This window comes from Chanos chanos, chromosome 6, assembly GCF_902362185.1.
Source record: "Chanos chanos chromosome 6, fChaCha1.1, whole genome shotgun sequence".
Lineage (NCBI taxonomy): Eukaryota > Metazoa > Chordata > Actinopteri > Gonorynchiformes > Chanidae > Chanos > Chanos chanos.
In genome coordinates, this window is record NC_044500.1 from 11,576,936 (window position 1) to 11,585,540 (window position 8,605).

General features: G+C 42.8%; 3 protein-coding genes across 3 annotated transcripts in view; all 3 read right to left on the reverse strand.

Moving 5' to 3' along the window:
- Positions 1-528: 528 nt before the first annotated feature.
- On the reverse strand, positions 529-1,587 carry LOC115815034 (claudin-8-like). Its single transcript, XM_030778004.1, has one exon. The coding sequence runs from the start codon at positions 1,585-1,587 to the stop codon at positions 529-531; it is 1,059 nt and encodes a 352-aa protein (XP_030633864.1).
- Positions 1,588-3,941: 2,354 nt separating this feature from the next.
- On the reverse strand, positions 3,942-4,709 carry LOC115814511 (claudin-4-like). The gene has a single exon (XM_030777385.1). It carries the CDS (start codon positions 4,707-4,709, stop codon positions 3,942-3,944), a length of 768 nt encoding a protein of 255 aa, XP_030633245.1.
- A 2,969-nt stretch (positions 4,710-7,678) lies between these two features.
- LOC115815035 (claudin-8-like) overlaps positions 7,679-8,605 on the reverse strand; it is a 930-nt gene continuing 3 nt past the window's right edge. The window contains exon 1 of the mRNA XM_030778005.1: positions 7,679-8,605. This exon is cut by the window's right edge and continues 3 nt beyond it. Coding sequence (XP_030633865.1) covers positions 7,679-8,605 — 927 coding nt within the window.

Here is an 8,605-nt window from a genome sequence, read left to right on the forward strand (position 1 = left end):
AGTGTTAATAACAGTCTGGTTATAGGATGTCCTTTATTACTTTTTTATTATTATTTACAGGGAGATCTCGCCCTATTTTTTACCCACAATTATAATGATTCCTCAGAGGTGAAATATGATTTTTCTCCCTAAGAGTCCAAATGGCACTGCGGAGGACTCAACTGAAACGTTGTTCTCAACATTATTCATCTTTCAGACTGTGGCTAAGTGAGTCAGCATGTAATATGAAAACAAACACACCTATGTCATCAGATGTTTACAAGGTCAGCTCAACTAGAACAACAGTCTGACACTATATATATATCCAACATATAAGATCCTACACAAAAAAAAAATAAATATAAATGTGCCTTTAAAAAAACCCGACGAAAATAAATAACTATTCTCTGTTTACGGAGAGTATACATACATAAACATATTACTTAGGATATACATACGCAAAAATTATGTCCAGGCATCAATGCACCAAGTGTTGGTTTTCTTTTTCTTTTTCTTTTTTTTTTCACTTCGCTCTTTGTGAAGGTCTTCTCATATGTACATACCGGGGCTGCTTGAATGAGCGCTATGTGGTGCCACTCTAGAATAATTGTAGCCTATGAAGACAGGGTTTTGTGGTACTGGATGGAAGCTGGAGTTTGCGCTGTATAAGCTGTAAGGAGCAGAGAGTTGGCTGCTGAGTGGCATAGACTGCTGACTGTGATATATGGGATCCCCAGGAATAGACAAGGCTCCCACCATGTTAGGGCTAGGAGAGGCAGGCTGCTGTACCATGGGGTTGCCATTGTACACTAATGGCATGCTCTGTAGCGCAGCACCATTATACAATGCTGGTTGAAGGACAGTAGATCCAGGAGCAGCACTATAAACAGATGGAGCTCGCTGGTGACTGGAGAGACTGCTCCTATGCAAAAGAGGCTGCTGGGTCATTGAACTCAAGGTGCTGGAGAGAGGATTGAACCCGGTTAGGGTGGGTTTGTTGGCTCCAAATCCAGCTTGGTACACATCAAACGATCCTGATTCTGACCGCATGCGACAGCAAATAAACACTAGCCCCGAGGCAAATAGAAAGGCGCCCGTCACCCAGCCAATGTATAGAGCTTCTCCCAGTTCCCTGCGTTGAGCATCTATGAGCAGTGGGTTGTAGAAATCTCGGATGATCGCGTGACCAGTCCAGGAAACTGGGATGTAGACACAAACTGAGGCCAGGATCTGCATTGCTCCAGCAACCATGAGAATGAGGCTTTTAATGCGCACGTGTTCTTTCATACAGGAAACACTACGAAGCCCGGCGACAGACACTATCAGCCCCAGCGCAGAAAGAGCCACGGCAGAGCACATGAGCCCTCTGGCAGCCTGCAGCTCTGGAGGCAAGAACAACAGAGAGTCGTACACCTTACACTGCATCCTGATGTTGGCTTGTCTAAAACAGTTCATCCACAGGCCTTCCCAGCGTGTCTCCATGACAATGATGTTTTCTCCAATGAAGGCTGTCACCTTCCACATGGGAAGCCCCGTTGTCGCCGCGGTTCCGACCAGCCCGATAAAACCCAGGACGAGGGCAAGGAGCTCTGACGGTGCCTGAACCATGTCTCGGTATCTCAAAGTCCAAATGACACAAAAATGTTTCCCAAAAATCGAGTCAAAATATCTTGAGAAAAAGAAGAGTTTTGTGAAATTAGGTCGCTGACTCGCTGAAATCACTTCAATGTCATAAATTATTTTGAACCCCTCAGGCAGTCTGTAGATACAATTCTAAGAACAGAGATTCCGTGAATTTAAGACGACTCAGCAGTAGTCCCAAACTTGATGTGGTTTATTGGTGTCCCAAATGAACGGTTTATCTGGACCACCAGCAAATGTTCCACATCTGTTCTAGGTAGTAGTGAGAAACTATATGTGTCCTTTCTCTGTCTGTCTCTCTCTCTCTCTGTTATGGGAAACTATTTGAGCTCTGTTTGGTGTATCAGGATAAGGGTGTAATAAGCATTGTGCTGATGTTGTGTTTACCGTTCCCCTGGCCATGCGGGCTCTGTGTATCTCCTCCTTCAGTTACACCATCGCTCTGCATGAACACTCTCCAACGATTTGCTTAACTGCTATTAGCAGCTGATTGTTTAATTATACACCACTTGTTGTTGTTGTTTCTTTACCGCTTAATGGATGATAAAGATTTTTTCATATTCTTGAACGTCGGTGTAGTACCACCACTGACCACTAGAGAGAGGGAATGGGTTTCTGTTCTGAGGCACCGACAGCACGGATGAGTGTCTCCTTGTTCGTCTGAGTTCTCAGAATGCACTGTCATGATCTGAGCTGCGTCTGAAGAGAGTATTTGTTGTATTTTGATCAGTCTAAATTTAGAAAAATACTGTTCATTTAGAGGACAGGTCAGATGGCGATACACTACTTTAAACAGTGACTCCATGAAAAAACTTTGTTGTGTTTGTTAGGTGAGCCACCAAGAACAACAGTGCATGTTATTAGTTGACACATGTATTCTGGCAACCTGTGAATAGGCCTTTCAAACAGGAACAAATGTAAACACGAACACTCAGCTTTCACTGAATAATGGACTTGTAGTACAAGGTGTTAATATGTTTATTCACCATTCATTTTAAATCAAAAAATAGATTGGCCAGACTGTTATCGACTGTTCTCAAGATTTTTTTTTTATTGTGGTCGTTAAATTCAAAGTAAGTGCTTATTGGAGAGGTATCAAATTCATTTATCATTTACAACAGTTGACCCAGTGCCTCATGTTTAGTCTCGTAGTTAAACAAATGCTGAAGTGTTTTCAGCTTTCCAACAGCATCTGTCTCATTGGTTATCAGAAGAACATGCAAATTTGGAACGTAGGAGCTCTTTTTGACGTGTTTGGCCTGACCTTTTTACAAGGAATTAGCTCAGACTGAAATCTATTACTGCAGTAAAAACAACAAGGGCTTAAAGCACTGTTGTTACACTCTTGTTACTGTTTAAACTAGCCTGTCTCCGTTTTACGATTTAGTCGGTAGAGATGTCGTGGAGAGCAGTGCCCGACCTCCAGCTAGACTTTTGTTTGCTACCTGGTTTCATTTTAACACCACATAATGTCTTTGCTGTATAGACAAGGGTGTGGACCCACTTGGTACAAAAAAAAAAAAAAAAAAAAACGCCCTCTAGGCTATCTTATGTTTCAAGGCTTCTCACAACACCGCCACAGGCATCGAGATCACCAAGGCACTCCTGTAAACAAAGCCGATGACAACGGCAATAAAACCCACCCATTTTCGAATGTGTGTTCTGATTGGTTGAAAGTTCAAAAAGAATAGAAGTTTAAAAAACAGGTAATAGTTTAATGAAACTGTTGATACAGTTTCAGCATACAGAATACATTGTCAGTTTTCATATGGTATCAATTTTTACATAATCTATGACAGCACAGATGCAATAAGCTACAGTGTTTCAAGCTAAAAAAAAAAAAGAAGCTGTATTAGTAATAAAAAAATCTATAATACAGACATTTATATTTTACATATATTTATATCTTATAGACTTCATTGACTATTCCAAACAACTACTGCATAATGGGGAATATTAATCTTTACAGTTTTCAAAATGTGTTTAAAACATTCTGTTTCAGCCACAAAGAATCTTAACCAAACCATGCAATAAATTCAGTTCATGGGTTTTCAGCTCAGCCAGGACCACAAATATCGGACCACTCAAGTGGGTTTGTGTCCAAGCTATGTCCACGATTGACACACAACAATGAAATGTATAAACAACAATCATATCAAAAGAAGACATGGCAAAACAGATTTGTTTTCTACTATGATGCCAAAAAAAAGAAAAGAAAAAAAGACAAAAATAGATTTGACTTGCGATGCCATTCAGTCACAGTCACACATTCCATCAATAAACAGACTCACTTGGTGGTTTTCATCACTGGACCAAATCCCTCAGAGGTAAGCAACCGCACTGCGAGCGGAGGGCTGTCTGGAGAATTGTATGGATGCCTGTCTGGATGGGTAGCTGTAGACCGAAGGCTGATATACCGACCGCGGTTGGGGCGGCAGAGGCTGCACTGGCTGCAGTGGCTGTGGTTTGTAGGCAACATAGGGGGTGTTTCTGGCATATGTGTACATGTCGGGTCCCTTGTCTTGTGACACGTTGCAACAGATGAATATGCACCCGCCGGCGAACAGAAAGGCTGAAGACACCCACCCGATGTACAGGGCTTCTCCAAGCTCCCTACGCTGGGCGTCGATCAGCAGGGGGTTGTAGAAGTCCCGGATGATAACGTGGCCCGTCCAGGAGACGGGGATGATGCAGCAGATACAACCCATGATGATCAGGCTCCCGGCAATGATGAGAACCAGGCGTTTGGCCCTGTCGTTGTCCTGAATGCAGGCGGTACACTGCATCCCAACGATGGAGATCAGCAAACCTATGCCTGCCAGAGCCAAAGAGCAGCACATGAGCCCTCTAGCAGCCTGCAAGTCTGGAGGCAAAGCCAGCAAGGAGTCGTACACCTTGCATTGCATTCGGATGTCGGCCTGCCTGAAGCAGTTCATCCACAGGCCTTCGTAACGAGTCTCCATGACGATGATGTTTTCGCCGATGAAGGCCGTGACGCGCCACATAGGCATTCCGGTACTGGCCGAAGCGCCAATGAGGCCAATAAGGGTGAGACAGAGGCCAGCGATTTCCAAGGCAGCATTTGCCATGTTCCTCAAAACCTGAAGTCGTCCGATGTGGCGGAGTAAGTAAACACAATATCGGTAAGAGACCAAAAATTCACGGCGACTTCCGTGTGGAGAGAGCTATTTGCATCCCACTGGAACAAGAGCTGCACCTGCTCTGCTACCTCCCTCTACCTGGAACTTCAGAATGGAATGGGAGGGATTAGTGATTGGTTGCTATGAAATTGTATCCCTGGGGACTTTTTTGTGGACCAGTCACCAGAGGCTTAGTAAGACAGAGCATTGTTTATTCACCAGTTTTCTTCTCACAGATCCTGTTGTAAAAGGAAGCTCTGGCCCAGTGGTGCAGTAGAATGACAGATACATACACAGGAGTACTATGGCCTGAGGGAAAATAATGTTTGATGTTGATACGATGATAACAGGATAACAGGAACGTTTTAATATCTGTTTGAAATACTGATACTTGTATACAAATCATGAAACGGGCTAGGTCCCACTTACTTCACCGAAATGCTGGAAAAATACAGGCCTGCTAGACACCTCAGGTCAGTCAGAGTCTGACCTGTTAACAGTCCCTAGAACCAGAACCAAACATGGTGAGGCAGCTCTCAGCCACTACGCTGTGGTCAGTTGGACTAAATTTCCTGAAGCCGTGACATGTGTGCAGACTGTCACCATTTTCAAAAACAGATATCTGTCAAATATCTGTCCCCGTCCCCCTTTTAGACCAGTGAAGCTACTGTACTGTACCCCACTAGCACTTTAGTCTTTCTTTCTTTATTTCTCAGTTCTTATGTCTTCATTTCTATTTCTATTCATTTTTGTTTTTACTCCTTTTATTCTTTCTTAAACAATCACACTTTACCGTCAGAGCTTGGAGATGCACACAGACTATAACCGTTTCCAAAAAAACTGACTTTAAACATATAGGTTTTGCCCGTGCCTTTTCAGCTCAATTAAGCCACTGTACTTTGTACCCGACTGGCACTTTATTCGCTGTTTATTTCTTTCTTTCTCAGTTCTTATGTCTCAATTTTCTATTTATCTTAATATTTGTTTCCACTCCTTTTATTTTTTCTTAAACGATGTCGCTTTGTATCTCTTAAATTCTATATTTTAGCACTGCCGAAGCTTCGAGATGTTCACATAAGGTGACCATTCCAAAAATTGACTGAAAATATATCTGTTCACCTGTGTCTTGGTCAGATCAATGAAGCTACTGTAGTGTACCCTTCTAGTGCTTTATTCTTTATTGTTTTTCAAGTTCTTATGTTGAAGTTCTATTTATTTTAATTTATGCTTTTACCTCTCTTATTTTCTCTTAAATGACTGCACTTTGTATCTTTTAAAATTTGTATTTCCTCAATTATTCTCTTTCTGCTCCAATCTGTGTAAAGCACCTTGAATTCCCTTTGTGTATGAAATATGCTATATTAATACACTTGCCTTGCCTTGCCTTGCCTTGCCTTGCCTTGAAACTAGAATAGATGCTGGCTATGCTGGTTCTATATCATACAAGATTAATGGTATATTGGGGGAGGAAGGGTCATATGCTTTATGTGAAGTGAAATCAATAGGACATGACTGAAGTAAGCTTAAACAAGTAATGTGACTGGGATATAATCAAATCCAGAACCTCTAAATGCATATTCTCCACAAAATAGTTCTGAAACTGTAAGCTTTGTTTCAGAATGTCTATTAAAATAAAACACGGTTGATTATGAATGCCACAGTACACTTAAAAATATTTTACATTTTATTAAAACCAGAGTGACATAAGTGTACATTGTTGTGTGTGTGTGTGTGTGTGTGTGTGTGTGTGTGTGTGTGTGTGTGCGTGTGTGTATGTGTGTGTGTGTGTGCGTGTGTGTGTGCATGTGTGTGTGCGTGTGTGTATGTGTGTGTGTGTGTGTGTGTGTGTGTGTGTGTGTGTGTGTGTGTGTGTGTGTGCGCGTGCATGTGTGTGTGTGTGTGTGTTGTTTAAGGCTCTCATAACTTTTGTCGTCTCTCTAACCTCCAGAGACTGATCTACTGTGTGTTTGCACATTTGCATAAAAGGTGTGGCTACAGGTTCAGCAACTTCAGGTACATTTCCACAGCCAACACTAGAGACAAAGAGAACTTCCTCCCTTTTAAAAAAAAACACATCAGGAGAATATAGGAGCAGGTTTCACAAGTATCACCTGCCTTTTTCCACTGGCTAGTTAACTATGCAGCGCAACCACATCTACAAGAAAATTCTTTTGCTTCCAGTAAGTTTAGTCATGTCATCTGCGCAAACATTGACTTGGAAACAAATCCAGTGTTCACTGTCTTCTTCTTTTTTTTATTGTATTTCTTTTCGCCTTAACTTGGACCAGTGCTTTAAAAATAAGTATGTAATCAAAAGTAAAAAAAAAAAAAAAGAATGACAAAGCCAACAAATTAATCAGCATACACACAATCCATTGATGTTTTCGTCCCTTTGCTGACATTAAGACAATGAGTATTGTACAGGTTTGTTTCAAGAGATGAATAATCATATACAAATGTGTCTGTCTTGTAGCTTTCACTGTTTAATCTAATACCTACATAAACCACATTTTTAAACAATCTTGGAGGGTATTTCCCCCTGTCATTTATGTGCAAAGTTAATCTGAAAACAAAAAGTCCTCATATATTCCAAAAATAACAACAAAGATATTGATCTGTAATAAAAAATTAGAGCTGAGAAATACACATACTATTCAGCGCTAAATGATTTCTATGATAATCAGTAGATACATAATTTAATGAAACACAGAAAAAAAATTCCTACAGCCGGGGAATTTCCAGCGTTTTTGACCGTCGCGTTAAATGTATGTACAGATGGTTCACAGCAATAACTCTTTCATAAACCTTATTTTCAGTCCGTTTTCAGATTTTTGAGGCCACTCCCAAGAAATTCAATCATGAATGTAGAGAGAGGCATACAGCAGTCACTGTCTGTAAAGCTTGAACATGGTTTTTCTTTAGTATCCTCGAGGGCTGTATATCACAGATCCTGGTGGCGGCATAGGGGTGTAGGCCGGCTGGTAGCTGTAGGCTGGTTGGTAGCTGTAGGCTGGTTGATAAGCGTATTCGGGTTTGTAGTAGTTGTACGCCGGCGCCGAACCCGCCCGGTACGTGACTTGGCTGAGATCTTCCGTCTCCTGCGTCCGCGGAGCATGGCGACACAGCAGGATCACCCCGGCCGTGAAGAGAAGCGCCGACGTGCACCAGCCAATGTAGAGAGCTTCTCCTAGTTCCCTACGCTGGGCGTCGATCAACAAAGGGTTATAGAAATCCTGGATGATGACGTGCCCGGTCCAGGAGACAGGGATGAGGGTGGTAATGCAGCCCATAAGGTAGAGACAACCTCCGCTGACCATGACGATGTGTTTGGTGCGTGGACGGGAGTCGACCAGCTTGGTGCAACGCATCCCGACGGCCGACACCACGCAGGCAAAGGTACTCAAGGCGACGGAGGCACACATGAGGCCCCTGGAGGCCTGCAGCTCTGGAGGCAAGAACAACAGAGAGTCGTACACCTTACACTGCATCCTGATGTTGGCTTGTCTGAAACAGTTCATCCACAGGCCTTCCCAACGTGTCTCCATGACAATGATGTTCTCTTCGATAAAGGCCGTCACCTTCCACATAGGCAGGCCCGTGACCGCGGCAACCCCGATCAGTCCGAGGAAACCTATGACCAGCGCCACCACCTCACAGTGCATTGCGTCCCTTCTCTTCTTCTTCTCAGTCTTAATCTGCTCCTCCAAGGCTTGTTTCTTTGCCTCCTCGTCATCATAGCCCGTGTAAACGGTGCCCAGGTACGACTGGTCAGCGTAAGACTTATCCATATATGACTTGTCCATATATGATTTGTCCACGTAAGACCCTCCACTGTAGGACTTAGC

Bases quoted from the DNA above. Each gene is read 5' to 3' on its own strand.
- LOC115814511 (XM_030777385.1), bottom strand. From the start codon at position 4,709: ATGGCAAATGCTGCCTTGGAAATCGCTGGCCTCTGTCTCACCCTTATT.
- LOC115815034 (XM_030778004.1), bottom strand. From the start codon at position 1,587: ATGGTTCAGGCACCGTCAGAGCTCCTTGCCCTCGTCCTGGGTTTTATC.